This window comes from Typha latifolia, chromosome 2, assembly GCF_019914945.1.
Source record: "Typha latifolia isolate L0001 chromosome 2, TyphaL0001v2, whole genome shotgun sequence".
Taxonomy (NCBI): domain Eukaryota; kingdom Viridiplantae; phylum Streptophyta; class Magnoliopsida; order Poales; family Typhaceae; genus Typha; species Typha latifolia.
This window is the reverse complement of record NC_133087.1, coordinates 2014928-2038202: the sequence shown is the minus strand read 5'-3', so window position 1 is coordinate 2038202 and position 23275 is coordinate 2014928. Positions and strand designations below refer to the sequence as shown.

At 38.0% G+C, this 23275-nt stretch overlaps 4 protein-coding genes across 10 annotated transcripts; 3 read left to right on the top strand and 1 right to left on the bottom strand.

The window, feature by feature from the left end:
• The first annotated feature begins 9 nt into the window (after positions 1-9).
• LOC140782325 (large ribosomal subunit protein eL24-like) lies at positions 10-3976 on the top strand. 2 transcript variants are annotated; one of them, XM_073128832.1, is made up of 6 exons: positions 10-160; positions 1856-1900; positions 2238-2313; positions 2421-2522; positions 2701-2849; positions 3359-3663. In XM_073128832.1, the coding sequence occupies exons 2-6, from the start codon at positions 1890-1892 to the stop codon at positions 3507-3509; spliced, it is 489 nt and encodes a 162-aa protein (XP_072984933.1). In that variant the 5' UTR covers positions 10-160; positions 1856-1889; the 3' UTR covers positions 3510-3663. The 2 variants fall into 2 exon arrangements, with proteins under 2 accessions (XP_072984933.1, XP_072984934.1); XM_073128833.1 differs by having other exon boundaries at positions 67-684; positions 3359-3976.
• Positions 3977-10758: 6782 nt separating this feature from the next.
• On the top strand, positions 10759-17027 carry LOC140781419 (kinesin-like protein KIN-14B). Of its 5 annotated transcripts, none has more exons than XM_073127372.1 (12): positions 10759-10917; positions 11011-11557; positions 11947-12416; positions 12497-12580; positions 12732-12899; positions 13015-13121; positions 13260-13438; positions 14562-14717; positions 14806-15021; positions 15479-15516; positions 15631-15758; positions 16056-17027. In XM_073127372.1, exons 3-12 carry the CDS (start codon positions 12335-12337, stop codon positions 16791-16793), a joined length of 1896 nt encoding a protein of 631 aa, XP_072983473.1. In that variant the 5' UTR covers positions 10759-10917; positions 11011-11557; positions 11947-12334; the 3' UTR covers positions 16794-17027. The 5 variants fall into 5 exon arrangements, with proteins under 5 accessions (XP_072983473.1, XP_072983470.1, XP_072983474.1 ...); XM_073127369.1 differs by having other exon boundaries at positions 14556-14717; XM_073127370.1 differs by having other exon boundaries at positions 10767-11557; positions 14556-14717.
• LOC140781421 (pentatricopeptide repeat-containing protein At5g56310) lies at positions 16662-19224 on the bottom strand. Of its 2 annotated transcripts, XM_073127375.1 has the most exons (2): positions 18129-19224; positions 16662-18050 (listed from the first exon to the last, which is right to left on the bottom strand). In XM_073127375.1, exons 1-2 carry the CDS (start codon positions 19057-19059, stop codon positions 17386-17388), a joined length of 1596 nt encoding a protein of 531 aa, XP_072983476.1. In that variant the 5' UTR covers positions 19060-19224; the 3' UTR covers positions 16662-17385. The 2 variants fall into 2 exon arrangements, with proteins under 2 accessions (XP_072983476.1, XP_072983475.1); XM_073127374.1 differs by having other exon boundaries at positions 16662-19224.
• Positions 19225-19314: 90 nt separating this feature from the next.
• On the top strand, positions 19315-22674 carry LOC140781418 (transcription factor Pur-alpha 1-like). The gene is made up of 5 exons (XM_073127368.1): positions 19315-19814; positions 19889-19936; positions 21717-21857; positions 21945-22187; positions 22272-22674. The coding sequence occupies exons 1-5, from the start codon at positions 19545-19547 to the stop codon at positions 22422-22424; spliced, it is 855 nt and encodes a 284-aa protein (XP_072983469.1). The 5' UTR covers positions 19315-19544; the 3' UTR covers positions 22425-22674.
• The last annotated feature ends 601 nt before the right edge of the window (positions 22675-23275 follow it).

Here is a 23275-nt window from a genome sequence, read left to right as displayed (position 1 = left end):
GAATACTTTGCCGAGTTTTCGCATCCCGAGCTGCTTATCACACGGACTCGATTGATCCGCTGACACATACATATATTCTCTCATCGTAAGGCGAGCACGCAAAGAACCCTAGAGAAGCGCCGAAGTAGCGGCGCTTCGATCGGCATCTAAGGTTTTTCAGGTCTACTTCCGTCGCCTTGCTTCCCAATCTTCTATTGCGCTATTGCCTTTGCTAGATCTTGAGCTCATTACATTCTTCTAAGAGATGAGCTATCTATGTTTCTATCGAAATAGATCTTGTGTTACATGTGTTCTTAGTCACATTCTTGCATTTTTTTTTTCTTCATTGAAATCGATTAGCTTTGCAGTGTCTTCAGAGATGCATAGTGCACCAGTTGTTTGTCACATTCTAAGTTTGTTGGACTATAGATCCTATGTGTTCCATCCTGTCCTAAGGCAGGAAGGATTGGTGTTTCCGTTTCTTTCCTTGCTATATTTTGGTAAAACTAAGTTCATTATTATTTTTATTTTTTCTTTTGCTATTTGATGCATGCATCAACTTGTTATGTGGAGCAGTACATGTAAAGGCCCCAGTTGATTTCTGTCCGCTTGGGTGCCTAAACTTGGTGTGCAACAAACACTTTTTGGACATTCTTTTTGCGTCATGTTTATGCTGCCTGCAACGATCAACTTACATACCTAATTGTGAGCATATTTACTTTGTCACTCTATTATTCATTTACATAGTAAATCCATCTGCTTAAGTCTTCTCCCTCTGTTTCTTTGTTTTTTTTTATTAAAATATAATGTACATTCCGAAATTTCGCCATACAGGTATACTCATTATATTTCGAGTGGCACATATATCGAGGCCTGCATAATTTTTATTATTCGGTTACCTAAACTTGGTGTGCAAGATTAAATGTGGGTGTTCGCTTTGCAGTATTATCATGTCATTTTTCTACCTGCCTGTAATTACCCAACATTCTTTTCTCTCACAATAAGACCATTTACTCCAGACGACATTGTTACCATTTTTCTACCTGCCTGTAATTACCCAACATTCTTTTCTCTCACAATAAGACCATTTACTCCATACGACATTGTTACCATTGTAAGTCCGATGTTATTTTCCTGAATCAGCTTTCATTTGAATGAACAGTATACGTAATCCCCAATTATCAAATATTTACAGGCTCGGGCTTTGTTGCAATAGTATGAATCTTCGTTTTAGGGTGCCATGCCCAATGGTGATCTCCTTGGAACTTATTGGCGCACATCATTCTTAAGTTCCATGTTTACGTTTTTCAAATCTCACTCATTGTACCCATATCAGTTTTCTACATTTTAGGCAGCTAGATACACAACAAATTGATATATTGTTGTATGAATCTCCATTTCTGTTGCATTTCCTGTTTTGCCATGAGAATGAATATTCCTATTTACTTATTTCTACATTATACTAGTGAGAAAGTCACTTCCCTTTGCGCTTAATGCTTTATCTTATCCCTGGGACTTGTGTGCCATAATATTTGCAGTTTCTTCCATTGAGCTTCTATGCAAAATGATTTTCTTACTATATAGCCTGTAACTATGGTATCAATTTCTTGAAATAGGCTTTTCCGAGTTAGATAGTTAGGCTTTTCCGAGTTAGACAGTTAGGCTTTTCTGGGTATAGGGTGTCTATGTGATCACATTTGATTCATTTTGTTGTACTTTTTTTGGGGGTACATGTCAGATCATCTTTGTGTTGAGCTGTTATTTACTTGTTTAATTGATGGTGTCCTCATGGACCATGTTTGAACGTGTTCTGTGACCATCTCATAATGTTATTTGTGGCCTATTTTCTATATCCACAATGATGTTCTGTTCACAGGTAAAGGCACCGAAGATTTCTTATTCCGAAGAGGATGGTTCTCAAGTATGTATTCCTCCCCACAGTTTCTTATACTGGCATATTTTCTCAGAAGATTTTACCCCATTTTGGTACTGTTGATTGCGAACCCTTTGAATGCCATCTTCTTTGGTTCATCTGCTTGTTGTAGTTGAGCTCATTTAAGCATTGAGATAGTCTTGGCAGTTCTCATGCCACCATTTTCCAAGAACTTATGTTGAACTGTTTATCTGAATTTTTATGATCTTTCCTAAGCATTGATCTTCCCATAGCTTCTTTGCTCTCAACCTAAACTGCTGGTTCTGAGTATGCGTGAATTATAATTTGTAAGTCATTTATGAATATCGGCATGCTTAAATGTCAGGACTGAGCTCTGCCGTTTTAGTGGCGCAAAGATATACCCCGGCAAAGGAATTAGATTTATTCGAAGTGACTCTCAGGTGAGCATATTTGATGTTTAGGACATTCATTTATACTGTAAATATCTTTATGCTTTGTATTTTCAAATCTTTAACACGGTTATGTTTAATGTGCCTTTGTCTTTCAGGTCTTCCTTTTTGCCAACTCAAAATGCAAGAGGTACTTTCACAACCGTTTGAAGCCTGCCAAGCTTACCTGGACAGCAATGTATAGAAAGCAGCACAAGAAGGTAACTTTTGACATATTTATCTATTTTCAGGTTGAATACATATTTTGTGCAATGTGTCTTTTAAGAGTAAATATGGTATGCTTGGAAGCTATACACTTTTGTCATGGAAGGTACTAACTTTATAAACTGAATTTGACAACACTTTTGTTGATAGTTATTTTTTTTGTTTTGATGTCAGGACATACATGCTGAGGCTATTAAGAAGAGACGCCGTGCCACGAAGAAGCCTTATTCTAGGTCTATTGTCGGTGCTACTTTGGAAGTCATTCAGAAGAGAAGAACAGAGAAGGCTGAAGTTCGTGATGCTGCGAGGGAGGCTGCACTTCGGTATTAATTTTTTCTCCTGACCTCTCGGTGATAATTATAGACTCAGGTTACACTGTTTAGTTGGAAGAAATAATATAAAGATTAACTAGCTGTTAATCTTTATCTTCTCTTTTTGCTTGGAGTTCCATACTATAATGTCTAACCTTTATTCATACGACATATTATAGGACAGTATTTGATTCTCCTTCCCTTTTAATTGCTGTCCTCTTTTTAATATCATGCGGCATCTTTCTTAATGTGGCATGCAACCTTACTATTATTTGCCATGTAAGAACCATATTGATCAGCTGGAATCAGTATATAAATAATCCTTCAAGATCTTTTGTGATTGGATCCTACAATAATAACATAAAACAGTTATGATTTTAATTTTCTCTTGGGACCTTGAGCTAGTTCTGCCCTTTGCCTTAGATATATGCAAGTTTTGCTGATATCCTTAAAGGCATTCTTATGTTTCTGACTGTCTGTTATCTGTTTGACGAACTCATATTAGATACTGTTTTCTGTAGTGAGATCAAGGAACGGATAAAGAAAACCAAGGATGAGAAGAAAGCTAAGAAGGCTGAGCTGACGGCCAAGTCACAGAAAAGTTCCCATGCCAAAACCATCGCCAAAGCTCCCAAAGGACCTAAGCTTGGTGGTGGCGGTGGGAAACGATGAAAGTCTTTTACTGCTCCACCATCGCATTCATCTTCTTGCCAATTTTTCCAGAAAAAAAAGATATATACTTTTTCAGTTTTACCTACCTTCCTGATGTTATTTATTTTTGGTCCCACTGTTCTATTTCAATGTGAATGAGAAGAAGGTTGATTTACTTGTCTCTCCAGAAGAAGAGCTTGCAGAATTGAGCACCTCTCTATTTGCTCAATATTATAGGCATAAATATATTACATGAACTCGCCCAGACACATAAAGAGCCATTTTACTCGGTTGAGCATCACATCAAACGAAGTGGCTGCCTGTTGATGTCTTGTTCCATGCTCATCCAACTGTGTGGGACCAATGTATTCTCTTTCAAGAGTCAAATTTTGTATTCTTGTTTCTTCTTTTTTTCCTGATTGAAGTGTGCGTTAGGTAGCTAATTTTGATCAGTACTGTTAATAATAAGTAGCCCGATTCATTTCTTATTTCTTGATTGGTTATTGAGAGGGTTTGACTTGTACCTTAATCTCTCTTTAATCCAATTGTAAAGATGTGCTTTGAATAATACAGTTTTAATACAAAATGGCCGTTCGTGTGGGCCTACTTTAGTAGTGGCGGTTCCTTTCACCAAAATGCGGCATAGTATATTGACCGGCATTTGGGACCCGGCAAGTTGGCTGCATTGAAGAGCACGAGTAATTCGAGGCCCCCACAACTTGGCCAACTTCATCCTATCATTGGTTCTTGGATGATCCGGAGTGGATTCTTGCCGCCAAAAGCCTAAAAAAAGTTAAATGGTGCTGGAAAATGACTTCCCAAGTGGGGTATCCCAAAAATTAAAGGAAAGATAAGATGCCTCCCTTGTTTTCCCTCCTCTCTCAATACCATTATAAACAATTTTGATACACAATTTCATATGATTTCTTCTTCTTCTTCTTCTTCTTCTTCTTCTTCTTCTTCTTCTTCTTCCCTGGAGCAAAGCCAATAGAATATGCTTTCTTCCAGTTCATTGCCAAAATTAGAGTTCCTAGGCACATCTCTGGTGGAATTATCCTGCAACTCCCCCACCCATTATGATAAACCATCCAGATCCGTGAACCCACACTCTTCTCCACACGTGAAATTTTCTTTTTAAAGATTAAAAAAAAAAGGCACTTTGGATTTACACGAATGGCTTCCCATAGTTTGATGAGTATTAAAATTATTCTCTCTGTTAGGCTATGCATTAGAATATTTATGGGCAAAGTCTCTTTTCTCATGCCAAATGTTATATAACCTTCCATATATGGAAAGATGCCTAGGTGCTGTGGCACATTGGTCATGGCGCATTGGCTCTCCACTTCTCCAGTGTGGTGCTTGTTCTTGGATGAAAAGGTTAATTATGAAACTTAGGCAGTGGAAGGGATCCACCTTATTGCAATTGGTCCATAATAACTTTGAGGGTTTCCTTGCTAAGTGCATCTGACCACTTTTTCCCCTTCTTTCCAAAGAACTACAGAGCAAAGCTGTGTATTTTAATTGGCCCACACCCCAGGCCACCACAAGTGAGATCTCTATCTGAGACCCCACATGAAGCTGGTTTTCCTATTTGAGGCTGAAAAAGAATTACTACAGATGCTTTCATATTTCATCATCACAGAGAACTATTGTTTTTGTAGGCCAAACTTTAAAATTTTGACATTGGTAAGTATTGGAAGGCCAATATATTTTTGCATCTACGTTTGTTATTTTCACACGTCCCTTTTGCTTGCTCTCTCTAAAATGGTGTGCCTTTCCCTCTCCTTTCAAATAAAGTCCATGAAAAAGAAGGTATCTGTTTCTGGTTCCCTTTGTGAGCCCATCACTCACACCTTGTGAGACCCACTTAAGGATAAGGGGTAAGCAAGCTTCCTTCCTTCATTAAGGAGTGAATGGCATCAGGCTTAAAAGAAGGGGCTAAAGGCAGCTGTCTCTTCTGTAGACATTGCTATCAAGATTCAAATGTGTGATATTGAAGAGAAAATGACACCCTATGGCAATTAAAGGTATGCCTTCTTTTGTATCCTTTTGGTAAGCAAAGAGGCATGGGCTGTTGTTCCCTCTCTAAACCGATGAAGTGAAAAAAGAAGAAGAATCTAAATGGCCCTTGGTGAGCATTTAAACAATATAGCATTTTGCATAAGGGCATTCTATCTCCCTCTACTCTCTCTGTAAAAAAAAAAAAAAAATTAAAGTCATTAGTCATTTCAAGTTGAACGCAGTCTTCCCAGGTTATTATAGAACTCTTCCAATCTATTGGTTGTTAATGATTTCTCTACATTCTTAAAGTTTACAGTGATAAGGGAAGTAATAGAACATCCATCATTATTTGAGGAATTATAGTAAAGTCTAAAAAACAAACAGCCTCTATGTAGGACTAACTTTTCCAGGCTTCAAACTTTCTTAGTTCTGGGAATAGTGAGAAATGTCGTCATATACATTGAGAGCAAGGAAAAAGTCACACCTTATCAGTTGCTCTTTATTCTATTGGGCCAGAAGAAGATCCTTCATGGAGCTGTATTGCTCATCTTGAGTGAAATAATATAGTAAAATTGCTAGCATTTTTTGCAATCTCAATACCTCACCTCTCTTTTGCTCTACTCTATATAAGAGCCTTAAACCTTCATCCATCTCCATCCTCCCTTCTTGTCCTTCACTGATCCCTTTCTCTTCTTCTCCTTCTTCTTGTTCTTCTACTGATTCCAATCTCAGTTTTCTTCTCATCTCTAGCTTAACATTAGGTCTGGGGAGTATGGTGCAGCCAAGGATGACTTGCCGAAGCTTCGAAAAGCATTGCTCTAGTTTATTCTAAGAATTCTAGAGGAAGATTACGGCAAGTTGTCTTTGGCTACCTCTTGCTTCCTGCTCCTCATGTTAGGCTTGCGGTGGAAATGCGCGTTGCCATGGTGCGGAACATTCTCGATTAATCTGTGAGAGCTAATTTAACTAACCTAGTTTCTAGTACTTTGTAAAATATTTTTATTGTATATCTTCAGAAGTTTTCAGTTTTACAATTGCTTCTTGATTGGATAATATATAATCTTCTGAATTAAGCTGGTTATCTGTTTCTTACTCTATTCTTTCAATTGTTTTGATCATACTCGTTTTGCTTTTCATATTCATCTATGATGAATCTAAGCTACAATGACCTAGCTAGACGGTAAAAAGGAGAAGGGTTTACCTATATCTTCTTGTCTTCACTGTTCTCTTACATCTAGCCTAAAAGTTCAACTTAATTGTTCTTCGTAATGATCATTCTAACCGAAGCATACTATAATATTGTAAAGGTTCAATAGTTTTAGTGCGTATTTTGGCAATGAACTAGCTAAACAGTTCAAGGAGAAGCTTTAAGTTTGTCTTGTCTTAGTTATTCTTGAAACTGTACTGATTTTTTTGCAGTTCATAATGTATACTAAGAGGACAATTTCCTGTAAACACAGTTCTTTTTTTCTCTTCCTGCAGCCTTGTCAGATGAGCATTCTAAATCTTGAGAATTGGAGTCATCCATCATTGAAACAAATTCAAGAATCACTTTACTTCTTATGGAATTCACAAAATGCCAATCAACTGAAACCTCTTGGATTATTTACTCATTGTCATGGTCTTAATTTCGCGAAGTTTGGAAATGTTTTTTTTTTATTTATAGCAAAATGGCGTCAAATGGGTGGACGAATGCCATTCTTTTGACTCGGAGTTCATCAACATTCACATGATGTCATTCATATTTCAATCTAAGTTTATGTGTGTGCAGTGATCTTGCGTTCCTTTAGTAGTAGAGTTTTCTCTTTTTTTTCTTCTTTTTGTCAGTGAAATCAAGTCATCACATGTCCTAATGGATCCTCTTATTCAGATAATTATATGAGAGAGAAAGAGAGAGAGGGAACAACAACAACATATATTGTCTACCCTCATATCTAATAGCAGCAGACAAGATAACTTTTATAGACTTCCCAACAGCTTAATATTGTATAGACTCTATGCAGCTTTTTCAGCAAGGACTGTTCTTATTGCCTTTACCTTTTGGACATATTATTTTCCTTCATAAAACTTAGAAGCATACTGAACCTATCATTAATTAGGGTTACCAATTCAACATAAGAAAAAGTTGCTTCTTCTCAAATTCCCTTTTTCTTTCTCTGGAGATTGCTGAATAATATACAATAATTCTCTGAGTGCTGAAATCAACTAATTGGATACTGTTTTACAATTAAATCAAAAACTATGCTGAGACCAAATTCATCTCTCTCTTTTTTTTACAAAAAAAAAAAACCTTTTAGAATTTTCTGTTTGGAGATAAGAATTTTGGAGCTTGTTGTTGAATCTTTCTTTGTGCAGAACTAATGCATTTCGGAGTACCGCACTGTTCAATAAAATAAAGATGACTATCTGAAGGAGAGATTCTGATTGAAGGGATTCGCTGATGGTAGTTCATAGTTATCTTCATTTCAAAAAAAATTGAGGGAAGAGTAATCTGCAGAAAATGAATAAGAACATGGCTGGAAATTTTGATGTTTTTTTCTTGTGCCATGGAAATAGAAATTGCATCTATTATTTTAATGCAATATAGTACGAAATAAAGTTATAGGATCACTACAAGACAACAGTTCACAATCTATAGGCTTTTACTTTTAAGTTGGATTAGGTTTCAATTTTGATGTCAATTCCCACCACTAGTTCTCTCATTGTCTTTTAATTTGTAAATCTCTTCATACTTGTTTTGCACGGAATAATCACTTTGTTGCTATATGCTTAGGAGCCATTTTGTGCTAAATATTATCACTTTACAATATAACCCACAATATAGTGTAGTACAATCTCCTCCATGGAAGTTTGTTTGTTTGTTATCATCAGATAAAAGCTTGTAGGCACAAAAATTCATTAATGTAATGGTGACAGTCTGACACACAAATTGAGAGAGAGAATAGGGCAATCTTTCTTTAATATAAGTCTCTCACTTGGCTAGAACAATGAACAACACAACTAAAATAATCAGAATATTAAACTTGAGCGCAGATAATAAATACAACGAGAGAGCATGATCGAACAGATTCATACGACAAAGGACCTAAATTCAACATGACGGTTCGTTGCTATCCTATAGTTAAAGACATAATTATGTAGATCTCCAAAAGGCTAGATAAATGAAACCCTAATGCTACAATAGAAGCAACAACAAAAAAATGATCCCTCCTGTCAGAGTACTAAATGATAGAAAAGAAGGAGCACAACACCATAACCCTAGTCAAAGGTGGCATTGGTAACAAAACTCTAAGCTCCCATTTAGTTTGAATCAAGGGAGGGTCTCTGAATAGGTTCAAAGACTCTTAATCTAGTTTAGTAACCAAACATCTTTTTATTTTTATTTTTACACCTAACTAAGTTTACTTTTCAAAAAATCAAGACTAAAAATGAAGACCAACTAATCTAGTTTGGAGCTTAGCCTCAAACCAAACAAACTCTAAGCCGACCACTCTATAGCCAGAGTTCAACCCACTAGAGTGCCTCCCCCTTTCACCACCCTTTGGTGCTACAATTGTTGCTGCCTCAGCAAGGCCTATAAGTGATAAGTGATGGGGGCTCTCACTGCACAATCGTTGACCTCTCCCTTCTCCTAGTGGAAATGAGAAGGAGGAGAGGTAATGGCAACAACGATAACAATAGCATGGTAGGAATGAGTTGCCATGAAGATGACCACTAGGGAAAAAAAATCGATGAAGAGGATGAGAGTTTGAGCGAAGATCCACCCTTTGTTGGTCTCTGCCGGCAACATGTGAACAAGCTAGAGGAAGAGGAAGAAGAAAATCTTCATGAGAAAGAGAGGCCTCTTCCCTCCTCTATGCAAATTTGCTCGTGTTGTAATTTCCCGACTTGGAACTCTCTTCTAATCAAGAGTTCATCGTTGCGACTTCTATCTTGGTTAACACCAATGGGATAATAATCAATTGATTAAGGGGGCTCATATTGTATGGGTATTCTCAAATTTAAATCATGGGTGTCATTATTAACTCCGCGGCATTAGGTACTAAAGTGAGGGATCATTACATGCTTCTAGACTCATCAATTATAGGTCATTTTCATATAGAAACTCTTAATTATTTTAGTACACTTCTACAAGTTCAACTATCAAATATCTGCCACCCACTTGACTTGGTAGACAAATAATTATTTCATCTTCAACTCTCTCTCTCTCTCTCTCTCTCTCTCGATAAAATTTCCTCTAAAGTAATGGTAACACGATAGCGACTAAAAATTGATCATACCCATGTGAAAGCGTGTTTCATTGGAAAGCGCTCTCTCTCTTTCTCTCAGGTTGCTATCTTATAGGGACATAAAGCGAACCTAGAGCTATGATTGAATACTTAGATCTAGTGTTTGGGTCCACAGAATTTAGATTAAAGTACTTGATATCCTCCCAGATTGGTTTAAATTTACTGGAGAGATACAGCAAGTATTGGAGGTCAAAAGCTATAGTAGAATAAACTGGAAACGAAGCCAGGATGTACTCAATCTAGTGGTCAATTCTTGTTGGCTAGTTAATAAAAATCATTGGGCAAATACAAGTTACTACAAAATGCAACTTAATTAGTCGCTATTTTATGAGCCCGAGTTCCATTAAACGATATTTAATATAATAACACATAAATTGACAAGCACCTAAATGGATTGGAAAATTTTGCAGGCAAACAAATTGGTCTCGCGTGAAAAATAAAAGGGCATCCGACCTGGCACAATTGGCAATATGCCCAAAAGCAAGGTAAAATCTTGTCACGGTCCAGAGAATAAGACATTTCCTTAGAGTTGGAGGTAGCATATCCCAAAGCCCAAGTGGGGCCCCCCAGTTTATTGGGCCCAAAGTGGTCGTGGTTCGTGGAGCCCACTCCACCCGCTAACATAAATGCTCCACGTCAGTAAAAGGACAAAATAACCTTCCTCAGTGTCCTCATATTAATGCTGTAATCTTGATGATATATAGGACTTGGCCAATAACGCATGGCATGGCTTCAGGTTCATATAAAGGCTATGCCCTTCAGGTGGCGGCCCATCTCTGTAACTCAAACTAACAGCCCCATTATGCAAAAATTATTGTTGAATTCATCCAACTTATCATAACTCTATAACTTTCTTACTTTCTAAAAGGTATGAGCAAAAGAGTACTGCTGACTACTGCTGACATGGCTTGGAATTGTTTGCATTTCAATTTTGAGGAAGGGTTGGAATGGACTTTTCTTCATCTTCTTCAGATTTTTCCTAAGAATAGGGTTGGATACCTGTGTGGCTTGTCCAAAGAATTTCAGGCACATGGCTGGTGACCTCTAAAGGTAGCTGCAGACAAAGGATGATTCATTTGGCTAACATGATCAGTACTTTAGATATACATCGTCACCTGCATGCCACTAACTTACCTTCTGTAAGCATTCCCCTATGAACAACTTGGTACCAGTGACCACTGATGCTTTCTAATTATTCACAGTTTTCATGTATGAATGGTTATCTCCCACAGGCCTTCAGCTTGTCTTGTCCATTTAACAGAGATTGTTCAACAGTAGTTCTGTAGCTCTCTTTCTTTGGCTGTATGGAGCTGCAGGAGCTACTTCTCTTCCAATCTTCTTATTGAGGTCTTCTATTTCCACAGATCAATTTTCCAAAAAACCGCCTTACGGTAGAGAAAGATCTTTACAGAAATCTTGGTAGAGAAAATAGTACCAGTTGGTTGCAGGCTACTTTCATAGAGTTCCTGATGTTACTTTCTAATGAAAAGGAAGGCCGATCTTTTTTTTACCTTCAAGATAAAACTTGCTTGTAGCTTTGTTTCCAGTGATGCTCTCCAGAACTTTTTCTGGTTCCTCAATTTCCTCTGCAGGCCCTCTTCCCGCTGTCTTATGGGCTTATCGCATGCAAAACTTTGATTGAGGAAACAATTGCAAAACTGCTGGATGCCTTGGAGTAGAACTGACCTTTTCTAGAGGAGAGATATCGACCTGGGACTAACCGGCAGGTAGCTTGCAGTGGAATGATAAATAGTATGAAGCTAAGACAGGGAATTTCAGGTACAGGAGAACTTGAGAGAACTTGAAGACTGTATTAGTGATAGTTCTAGCTTTTCTTCTTCTTATTTTCTCGTCTACCAACTTTTGTTCTCTGGATTTTTGCTCACTCTTCTGCTCTCCATGCAAGGTTTCGTGTGAAAAGTACTTGTTCACAAAAAATGATAATGTAATAAGGAAAGAAGAGCAGAAATTCAGGAGACAGATATAGGCTATAAAATATCATGATATTGAAGTAGTCAAACTGAAAATGTGGGATTCCCATGTCATAAATGAAACCTTTGGAGTCTTTCTATATTGCCTTCAAATTACTTTAATGGTTTAACATACTCTCAGTTATCATATTTACATCTCTATCTGACTACTGACCTTATTTCCTTTGTGGATGGCAGAACTTCATTCATTCTTCAGGAGAAAAAGAAAAGGCATGCAGGACCTATACATCCAAAGAAGGAATCTCGAAGTCGAGCAAGAAGTCTTGATTCATTGTATTCCTTCAGATTCTGAATAACAGCTTCCTCATTACCAAAACCATTGATTACCTGTATCAACTTGGTGAACATGGATGAGCATTTCGAAAATGAACCAAGAAAATCCATTCAGAGTCTGCCTTAGTCTATACCGTCACTTATTGGACTCAAAAGAAACTTTACCTCAAGTTGGATTGAATCCATCTGTTGTATCATCAAGGAGCTGCCATCAAAGAAAACGGCAAGTTGGATTGAATCCATCTGTTGTATCATCAAGGAGCTGCTATCAAAGAAAACGGTTGGAGATCCAATGGTAAGGAACCAAACAATTGACAAGTTGGAATCTCCTGGATATGATGATGAAGTAGATGGTGCATTTTCAAAGATTCAAGGTAAATTCTTTAGTTTCTACCCTACATAACATATTTGATGTCTTTATTTACAAGGTTGACCCTGTTTTCTTCGGTAATAGATGAGCTTGCCTCTCTTAATACCCTTCTAAGCCAGCTAGCACTACAGAGGAGACAGGCACTAAATGGTTATTTAGATTTGAAAGGTAGCAGCTTTACCCTGAGCTATATCCATCCCATGCTTATTTCTTCTCATGCTATTAATTTGATTATGAATTGATGAACCAAGAGGAGCCAACCTGACAACAGAAAATGGGTGGGCTTACTGGGGGTATTATCTTGTTTTCCTTATTTCAGGGAATATTCGGGTATTTTGTCGTATAAGACCATTTCTACGTGATGCAAGTCATATTTACGAGCAATCTGTGATTACCTCTGATTCAAGCAATGTGTTTCTAAGATTTGCTGACACTAAGTCTAAACAGTACAGCTTTGACAAGGTTTTCCAGCCAAACTCAACCCAAGGTACTAGAATCAATGAATCAGGTGTTGAATGTTTGAGACTCTTACGCCGTTGTAAATGCAACTAATTTGTTTTCATAAACATATGTTCATTGTTATCTTCTATTGAGAATTTCAGAAGAAGTCTTTCAAGAAATAGAGCCGGTGATAAAATCATCACTAGATGGGTATAACGTATGCATCTTTGCTTATGGCCAAACAGGCACTGGTAAAACCTATACCATGGTAAGATTTACTAATTCAGCATAGCTACTTCCCAGATCCTTTTCCTTTTCCTTTTCAGTTGCTTTAACTGAATAACACACTATGTACTGAAGAGCACAATCCTCACCATTCAAACTATCTATCCATCCATATCCGTAGGAAGGCACACCTGAAGATCCAGGTATTGTGCCACGTGGATTGCAAGCACTGTTTGAACAGGCAGCGGAGAGCAACTATAAATTTCTGTTCATGTTCAGTATGTTTGAGATATACATGGGCAACCTAAGAGATCTGCTTGTCCTACGAAGCAATAAGGCAAAGTTTCAGAAATCACCACGGTGAGCTTCTCTATATTGAAGAAAATAGCATTGTCATGACTGCTACATTTATATTAAACAAGCAATAAAACTCAGGCCAAAATGATACTTTCATAACGGGGTAGTAGTTGTTCCTCTACCCTGCTTTTCGGACTAATGAGTGGTCACACAACTCACACCATCACAGTCAGTGTGTCACCATATCAGCATAATTATGAGATAAAAACAAACCCCATGAGATAAGGTCAGAAAGTTAGAGAGTCTATGGCAAGGTAATAACAAATATAAAAGCATATAGAGAGCCTACATGAAAATTTGGCCTCTTACAGGAAGAACTGCAGAAATATAATTTAGTAAAGCCACAGTAAATATATCCGAAAATTCCTTGTTAATATCTCTAGTACTTGGAACACTTTCTGAACATTGATGAGAGAGAGAGAGAGAGAGAGAGAGAGAGAGAGAGAGAGAGAGAGAGAGAGGGTAAAAATACAGTATGTTTCATAGGTTTTTAGAAATGAAACTCGGTTATGTATGTAGTGTTATTTAGCACCTTAACCTCATACGATGAAGAGTATGCAGAATGATGAACAACACAATTTTTAGTTACTCTGAATATTACCTGCGAAAATTATCTTCCTAGAGCACAAACACGTTGCCTTTTCAATGTTCTCATTGACAGGACCCTCTTTGCCTTTTGATTTTTCAAACCATCCGAGGTCAACTTTTATCACAATATTCTGCTACTGAAGAATCACAAATGCATTTTACTTTTCATTCCTGATTTACCACATGGGCATTATCCTTGTCATCATTGGGAGAGTTATTATTCACACTATTATTCTGAAATTCTGAAAGGTTACCTTCTAGTCATAGAGATCATAACATGGACCTTTGTTTTTTACAGTGCCTTCTCTTCTTTGTACTCTTGATTAGCATGCAAAAGCACATGCAATATCTGAAACAAGTCCTTGATTCCATCTCTGTGCTATATTATTGCCTTAATCATACAATCTATTTTTCACAACTGCACTACTATTTCACTAGTACAATTTAATGACTTATTTCAACATAGTATACTTGATATGACATTCTAATCAGAAAATCAATTGTTTATATATTTTCTTATTTCTAAACTTAGCCTCAGAATCCAAACAAATCCTGAAGGCGATGTTGAGATTGAAAACCTAGTCACAGTCAAAGTGAGTGACTTTGAGCAAGTGAAAAGATTTTATGAACTGGGAACTCGTTTTAGATCAACAGCCTCTACCATGGCTAATTCTACATCAAGCAGATCTCACTGGTAAAAGTTTGTATCCACAAATATCAATCTTTGAACAATGGGAAATTACCTCGGAATCTTAAGTTTAGCCATCCTGTGCATGGGACAGCTTGATCCGCATATCATTAAGTTCTTCCGGTGCATCTGAGAGACGTAGAGAAGCAAATAAACTATGGTTGGTCGATCTTGGTGGAAGTGAACGTCTCTTAAAGACACAAGCAAGTGGAAGAAGACTTCAGGAGGGAAAAGCCATAAATCTATCACTCTCAGCCCTGGGAGATGTCATCAGTGCACTTCAAAATAAAAAGCCTCATGTACCTTACAGGTAGCATTACCAATAAGAGCGATGATGCAATTTTACATTCCCATCCCCAGATATGTGTCCAATTTTACATTATCACATCTGAGTTCAATTTTCCTTACTCTAGCTTTTCTTGCTGTTTTCATGTCTGCTTTATCCACTGGGCATCTTCCAAGTGCTCTGGAAAGACCCAAAGACCAACCCCTGGAACCCAACTATTAGGCTTTTATTGTGCTTCGAAAGATCATCTCTCTCATGTACAAGACAAGCTAGTCTTCCAAGATTTCGATGAGTCTAATGCCTTCACTAAGCCTGAAGTATAATGTTCCTTTTGACTACATTAATGTGGGCACCACTTAATTCAGCTATGTGCTTTCTTATAAAGTGGATCTACTTAATTGAATAACCTGACATCCTTTCAATTAAAAACTGCTTCAATACAAATGGGAAGTCTTGAGTCCTAATTTTCAATATTTAACAGGAACAGCAAGCTCACACAAGTTCTGAGAGATTCTCTGGGTAAATATTTTTATATTTTTATAACCAAGCTCAAACTTTGTTATTATTCTACCATTCTACAAAATCATATAGGATAGAAGTTTTATTGTTGTTCACCTTGTGCAATGGTTGCAGGATCCGATTCAAAAACTTTGATGCTTGTTCATGTCAGTCCCAAGGAACATGATTTATGCGAGACAATTTGTTCCTTAGGATTTGCAACACGGGCAAGAAGTATTCACCTGGAAAATGAAGAACCAGCAGTAAGCACTTATTCACTCACTTTAAAATCAGTGATGGCGAATATTAATTCAGTTCTACATAAACTGTATCAAATATCATAATGAGGCAGATATCAAGATGCTTAGATAATCCTGTATTACATGGTGCCCAAAAAAATTTAGCACTATTCCAACCCATATCCCATGAGTTGATATTCTTAGCCATTCATGCAAATGGAAGTCAACTAAGTTCTTGCTTAAACACATACTATCTCGTTAGAAAAGGATGTCTAATTCAAAACTGAAGTCATATAAATATTTGTTTTTGACATGAAACAGGAAATGAGAGCAAGGAAAGAGCTATTAATGGCTGAACTGGAACAAAAGGTGGCACAGTTAGAAGGTGAATGCCAAGATGTTATAAGAGATGTCAAGAAGCTTGATGAGAAATTGAAATATTTAAGCAGACCTCAACCACAAATTGACTCCCATTTCAACATTTCATGTCTATCCATTGAGGAGTTGCAGTCCAGCAGATCGATGAATATGCAGAATTCCAATAGTTCTCTAGAAGCTTCAGCTAGCCTGCCTAGATTTATGCGAGCAACAATTTGCAGTCAGCAGAAAACTGGCTTAAATAATCACACTTATTTAAATACTAGAAAGAAAGTACCATTACATTCAAAGAAGAGGCCTTCCTCAGTTTGTGCTGAATCTGTAATGTCCCCAGAGAAGTGTGTTGCTTGGCAGTCTGACTGCAGCTCAGAGTGCAGTATACCCGCAACTAGCTATGTGAACTGGAGGCAGAGTGAAAAAGATGGAACTGCCCACAGTCTAGGCGACTCAGAGTCTGAGATTAAACAGGTAATTCTCACAGAACAGGAGAAATCACCAGTAAGTCAAATGACTTCTCCAGATAGACACATTGAAGAGCCAGAAAATGTCATTTATTTCTCTTCAGGAAAATTCGAGCTTTTCCTACAGAGTCTTAAGTTAGCATGGATGAGTGCTCTTCTTGGATTGGGAATTCACAGTCTTGGATTAGGGAATGATTTCTTTCAGGGCTTACTATTTTAAATGATGACTCGAGCTTCTTCTTAAACAAGGTGAGCACTGAACAGACATCATTATTTGACTGACGTACCACAGTGCCATAGAACTTTCAATTTTCTCAAGGACACAAAATGTGTCCCATTATATACTCAATATTCTGTATATCAGAATGTATCTTCTTCCTTTTTTGCCAATAACATATCATGACCTAATGTAAATGATGAATTTTGTCTATACAGGATTTTTTTTTTTGTGCAACATATGAAGTTCAATTATCTCTCATATCCTATTTATTCTTTCATTTCAAGTAGATACCATGTGAAAATAGAAATAACTTCAAGGATAATGCTGGAGAGAGGACAAAACTCACATGTTTATATGGTCTAATGCACATGCAATACATCAAGGATTGACCTGTGTGAACTATGAACAGGGACTGTACTATTTGCTCAACTCAACTGCTGTTAGTAGCATGGTTGTATAAGTACATCACTCAATGAACCCTCGTTTGTAACTACACTTCTTTTATCACTTGCCAATATTCTTGGCAGAGCTCATCTTGAACTGCTTACTAAGTTTCAGACAGTAGCTTTTGTCTCACAAAGCATAATAGATGTTATCCTTCTTCAAAGTCAAGAAATCCTCCACAAAACTTGGGGGCATAACCAAATGTCTTTAAATGTCTGTTTATATTGCAAAGAACTTTATGCATCCTCTTAAAGCAAGGATGAGATCCATCTCTAGAAGTGAACTCATGAACCATGCCATCCACTTCAATAGAGCTTGCTCCCGGAATATTCTTTACTCCCCTATCTTTCATCACCTTCCTAAGTTTCCCAACGTCATCCCACCTGTCCTGTGCTGCATAAATATTAGATAGAAGAATATAGTTTCCGCTATTGTGAGGTTCAAGTTCAATCAGATTTATTAAAGCCTGTTCTCCAAGATCAACTTCACCATAGATTCTAGAAGCAGCTAGAAGAGCTCCCCATATCACAGCATTTGCTTCAAAAGGCATGTCTTGGACTAGTGCCTGCGCCTCCTTAAGACAACCCGCACGACCAAGAAGATCAACCATACATCCATAATGCTCAACTTTCGGTTTGATCTTGTACCATAACCTCATACGGTCAAAATACCAACGACCCAAATCAGTCAATCCTATATGGCTACAAGCAGATAAAATTCCTAAAAAGGTGACATCATTTGGTTCAACATTTTCTCTTTCCATCTGCTGAAACATTTTCAGAGCATCCATGCCAAGCCCATGCAATGCAAAACCTGCGATCATCGTGGTCCAAGTTATGACACTTTTGTGCTTCATTTTTTTAAAAACATCGAATGCTTTGGCAATATTACCAGACTTGGCATACATGTCTATAAGTGCATTCATGAGTGGAATTGTCCTATACAACCCATGCTTGTTTATAAAAATATGGATCCACTCCCCCAGATCCAGAGCACCCAGATCAGCGCAAGCTGAGAGCACAGCTAACAAGGCAATCTCATCTGGCTCCACGCTGTCTTCCACTTGCATCCTCCGAAACATCGCAATTGCCTCATCCGGACGTTTCATCTGAGCATAGCCACTGATCACTGTTGTCCAAGAGACCACATTCCTCTCCGGCATCAGTTCAAAAAGTACGCATGCATCATCCAAATTCCCAACCTTGATATACCCAGTAATCATGACATTCCAAAGAACCACATCTCTGTGAAGAACTCCATCAAACAACATACGGGCATCATTTATGCCTCCACAAGAAGAATACATATAGATCAAACCAGTCAAAATATGAATATCTGAACCCAACCCAATTCGTACAACTTGGCTATGAACCTGTCGACCCAATTCAAGTACACCCAAATGAGCAACAGCCTTTAGCACAAAAGGAAATGAGTAAGTATCCGGTCGCAAACCCACGACGTGAATCGCATTATAAAGAAAGATAGCATCTTTGGCTGAATCAGATTGCGAGAGGCACCTAATCATGGTGTTGTATAAATAAATGTTGGGTTTTTCTTTGCGTTGGAAGACTAAGTAGGCGTAATCCTTGAAACCCAAGAGAGAGCAAGCATGGATATATTTGCTGAGGAGGAGGTTATCCATGTCGAGGCCTCGAGAGAGCATAAAGGCGTGGACTTGGTTTATGTGGCCGAAGGTGGAGCATTGGGTTAGTAAGGGAATGAGACGATGGAGTGGGGTCAAACGGATTTGGCTCTTGATGGGATATGGAGGCGGGAGAGCGGAGGAGGAGAAGAGACGAGGAGGGAGGAGTCGAGAAAACATCGAACCGGAGGAGGATTTGGATTGAACTGAGCATTTAAAAAAGAAAAATTAATGGCAACTGTGATATTTTTGAAATATTTCAGTTGCAAGTATGTAAAAAAAATTGAAATAAATTGTACAGTATTTCTTTTTTTCTTTAATAAATTTCATACTAGAAAAAAACTTTTGAACAAATTAGAACCAAGTCCAATAAGAAGAAGGGCCGAAATGAAAAGTTACTATTGGGCTTATAAGCCCATCGCGTAATTAATTTTCACCGCTGCAAGGCTAAGCATGCGGCGAATCTACGCGCGGTAAACATCTCACGTCCAACATCCACGGGCACGGTTAAAACCGCGTCCTCTCAAAAGCGAACCCTAACCCTAATCTTAATCCCGTTGCTCGCAATCCCGACCCAATCCCCACGGCGTCGCCTCTCGTCTTTCCTATACGATTAGGGTTCTTGTTCGACGGATTAGGGTTTTACTCTTGGGTGTGGAACGCTAATGGAGGGAGGTGGAGGTGGAGGTGGAGGAGGTGGGGCGGACGTGGAGCTAGTGTGCAAGACGCTCCAGTTTGAGCACAAGCTGTTCTACTTCGATCTGAAGGAGAACCCGAGGGGGAGGTATCTTAAGATCTCGGAGAAGACGTCGGCGACGAGGTCCACCATCATCTTGCCCGTTGCCGGAATCGTCTGGTTCCTTGACCTCTTCAGCTACTATATTAGTACGGACGAGCGCGACGCCTTCAGCAAGGAGCTCAAGCTCGATACTAAAGTTGGTTCCTTCGATTGATCCCTTTCTTTGTTAGATATGTGGATTTGTTTGCTGATCGTTGTCGTTGTTTTCAGGTTTTTTATTTTGATATTGGGGAGAATAAAAGAGGGCGCTTTTTGAAGGTAATCTTTTTGTCCTGTCTGGGATTGCTTTTTATGGTTTCCCTTAAAGTAACCATTTTATTATCATTACTTGCTGGCTTGTTTCCCTTTTGGTGTATGCTCCAGTGACTGCTTATTTGGACGAGCGTAATTAGGGCGTCCATCTTTAAATGTTAAGAAGTATACTTTCTCGGATAGTGCAACATTAGATTTACGTCATGTTTTTTGTTGGCCTTTTCTAGTGCCATTTGGCCTGTGGATAAAAGATTTAATTTTAGTATGGAATATGATTTCTTTACAAGTTAAGGTTCTAGTATCTCAGCTTGCACTTGTGTTAATTTGACAGAAACTTGCTTGTTTTGCATATCCATTGATAGTTAGTAGCTTCTGGTGGAGTGCATTAATGTAATCCATCCATCCTTATTCTGAACCTGGTTCTCGAATTGCCTATATTTCAATATTCCTGTTTGGCCTTGGATCTAACTTCACATGCCATCTTTATGCTAATACGTTAAATTGTATTATTAGTTTGATTCCCCTTAGCGAGTAAATGTATTATTTACTGAAAATTCAGATCTTCATTGTTTTAGTTATTTTACTTGATTGAAGTTTCTGCTTTTTGCGGACTTCTGAAAGAACAGTGCATTTTATTATTTTTGTTAAAAGTAGTATTGGGATATTATGTGAAACTATTGCATCAAATTGGATGCCTACCCACTTAAGTCTTAAATAGGGGCTCAGAATTTGATCTCCCTTCTCGTTATCTGCTATTCAACTGTAATATACTTTTGATTAGTAATTAAGATCATCAATCATCTATTTAGTTCTATATGTGTTTTCTTTTGTTGTCCTCATTGATTGTCATCAGTTTGTATAGTTTAGGCCATACATGGTCATTTTATTGCTGTAACAAGATGAGAGATTTAGATACTAAAGAGATAAACAAAATAATCTGTCAATATCGGCCAATAGCAGCAGAAAAGAACATAATTGGCTGTGATTTATGAGTAAGATAAGCTTTGATCTGCTTTATTCTCAGTCTTCTCTATTATTAGTGTCCAAGTATGTATCATTGTACACTGGCTAGAAATGAAGATCATGCGTTCATTTTGTGAAAATTCTAAAACCTCATAGCGAGGCCTCTTTTCAACTTGTTGGTGATATTGAACCTATATCATCTAAAACTCCTTGCGAATGTGCTATTAATTTGCTGAATTGTCAACTAATTTGTCTTAAATCTGACTTATCCCTTTTGGTGTTTAGAGATGTGAATTCTCAAGGAATCTGACATCAAGTTTTAGGGAATGCAAGATTGGCAGTTGTGGCAATCTAATTGATCCTTCCATTGGGTGATCTCAACTCAATTTTTACTTCACAATAATGTGGTATTGGTGATAGGGAGATCACCACTGTTTTCTTGCCTTCAAGTAAATTATATAAGCAACAACACTAGCATACTGTGCCTTCGCTTTTCCTTATGTACAAACTTAATGTTAAACTGCTTAACTATTTCAAGTCATTGTTTGCTTATGCAAGCAATATGAACTTGAGGGTCCTTACTGCTTGAAGATTGTGTGATATTATGGTTGGGACACATGCTGTCATGGACATGTTGTATGGCTTTTTGCAATCATTATAAACTTAAGGGAAACCAAATATGATGATCTTGACAACTTAACATGCTTTTCAAATCATTAACCATGTCAATTTATTTGTCTAGCCATTGAAATTGATATCGTAGACCACCAATAAAATGGTATGCGGGCTTCTATGGAGAATTGATGAAGTTACGGTCCTGTAGGTTTCAGAAGCATCCGTCAACAGAAATCGCAGTACAATTATTGTTCCAGCAGGAAGCTCTGGTGAAGAAGGATGGGAAGCATTCAGGAATGTTTTACTAGAGATAGAAGAGGCCTCCCGGCTTTACATTGTACCGAATCATGTAAGCATGGATTAACCATTATATACTTTGCTGCTCGATACTCTAGAGCATGCCTTCACTTTGTTTCTCTCTATTAAACTGAAACAGCAACATATGGAACATACGGAGCGTCTTCCGGGACTTTCAGATGATGTTGGGGCTGGCTTTATCTCAGGACATTCGGCCCAATCGTCCTCAGGGCCAGAGTTGCCTGTTGACCGTTTAGTTGAACTGCCTCCACAGGATGAAATTGGTGGAGCAGGGATGTCCAAAGTAATAAGGGCAGATCAGAAGAGGTTCTTCTTTGATTTGGGTAGCAACAATAGAGGTCATTTCTTAAGGATCTCAGAGGTATGGTGTTCCTGATGTAGCTAATACATGTTCCTTTTGATTCAATAATTACATTGCTAACTCTTTGCCACGTCTGAAATGCAGGTGGCTGGAGCAGATCGATCGTCAATCATCCTACCCTTGTCTGGCTTAAAGCAGTTCCATGAAATGATCGGTCATTTTGTGGAGATCACCAAGGACAGGCTTGAAGGAATGACAGGTCCAAATGTGCGCACGGTTGAGCCTTCACAGAGATGATCAGTTTGTTTTTATCTTGTAGCTCCTTGTCTTTCCATTCTCTAGTTGTGTCCCTGAAATTAAGATCTTGTGCCCTTGTGTAGAGCAATGTTGTTATGTTATTCATGTCTTGTGGGTATTAATAATGTTCCCTATTCCATGGTGGAGACTGGCGAGTTGATTTGTTTGTCTAGCTTTGTTTCAGTGAGGAATAATAAAACATATTTGTTCATCTGGTGGTATAAAGTTTGGGCTCCTAGCATTAATCGTACCTATGTTTCCATTCTTCAGTTAGATTGTCAAGTTTTCTGGCATATTCTGCAGTGAGTAACCTTTGGGCTCTTGTCATCAAACTGATACGGATTGCGATGAGCCTGAAGGATTATAGATCTTTTGTTTATCTATATATTTACATTTGTTTCGACTCAAAACGGTAAGAACCCCTTACCTCGAAGGAAGGATAAGAATCTCATTTATTCTGGATTAAGAATCTCACTTCATTATCAGTGTAAATTCTCGCATGTATTTCTTATCCACGAATAAGAAAGGCTTCAATACCATTGCTAGTAATCTGCATCTTGCCAGGTGGTTGGATGTTTCTCTTATCCACGAGTAAGAAAGGCTTCAATACTATTGCTAGTTATCTGCATCTTGCCAGGTGGTTGGAATTTGCACTTGGAATCGCCATCCATTACCTCACAAGTCTTCTGTAATCTATTCAACTCCCAACAAAGGCAACAAAAGAGAGGTGAATGAAGGACAGGTGGATGTATGATTCCTTGGCAGCAGTAAGATCCATAATCCAAAAACAAACAATTGCACTGCCATGGAACGCGTGTCTCAAATCTCATCTCACTCTCCTAATAGCATTT

What these genes read in the sequence shown, in the direction of transcription:
- LOC140781418 (XM_073127368.1), top strand. Translation starts at nt 19,545, where the DNA reads ATGGAGGGAGGTGGAGGTGGAGGTGGAGGAGGTGGGGCGGACGTGGAG. An exon ending in AAAGAGGGCGCTTTTTGAAG is followed by an intron (nt 19,937 to 21,716) that starts GTAATCTTTTTG and finishes ACGGTCCTGTAG; the next exon opens with GTTTCAGAAGCATCCGTCAA. An exon ending in ATTTCTTAAGGATCTCAGAG is followed by an intron (nt 22,188 to 22,271) that starts GTATGGTGTTCC and finishes TCTGAAATGCAG; the next exon opens with GTGGCTGGAGCAGATCGATC.
- LOC140782325 (XM_073128833.1), top strand. An exon ending in TTATTCGAAGTGACTCTCAG is followed by an intron (nt 2,314 to 2,420) that starts GTGAGCATATTT and finishes TTTGTCTTTCAG; the next exon opens with GTCTTCCTTTTTGCCAACTC. An exon ending in ATAGAAAGCAGCACAAGAAG is followed by an intron (nt 2,523 to 2,700) that starts GTAACTTTTGAC and finishes TTTTGATGTCAG; the next exon opens with GACATACATGCTGAGGCTAT.
- LOC140781419 (XM_073127369.1), top strand. Translation starts at nt 12,335, where the DNA reads ATGGTAAGGAACCAAACAATTGACAAGTTGGAATCTCCTGGATATGAT. An exon ending in TGGTTATTTAGATTTGAAAG is followed by an intron (nt 12,581 to 12,731) that starts GTAGCAGCTTTA and finishes TCCTTATTTCAG; the next exon opens with GGAATATTCGGGTATTTTGT. An exon ending in ACATCAAGCAGATCTCACTG is followed by an intron (nt 14,718 to 14,805) that starts GTAAAAGTTTGT and finishes TGCATGGGACAG; the next exon opens with CTTGATCCGCATATCATTAA.
- LOC140781421 (XM_073127374.1), bottom strand. Translation starts at nt 19,059, where the DNA reads ATGTTTTCTCGACTCCTCCCTCCTCGTCTCTTCTCCTCCTCCGCTCTC.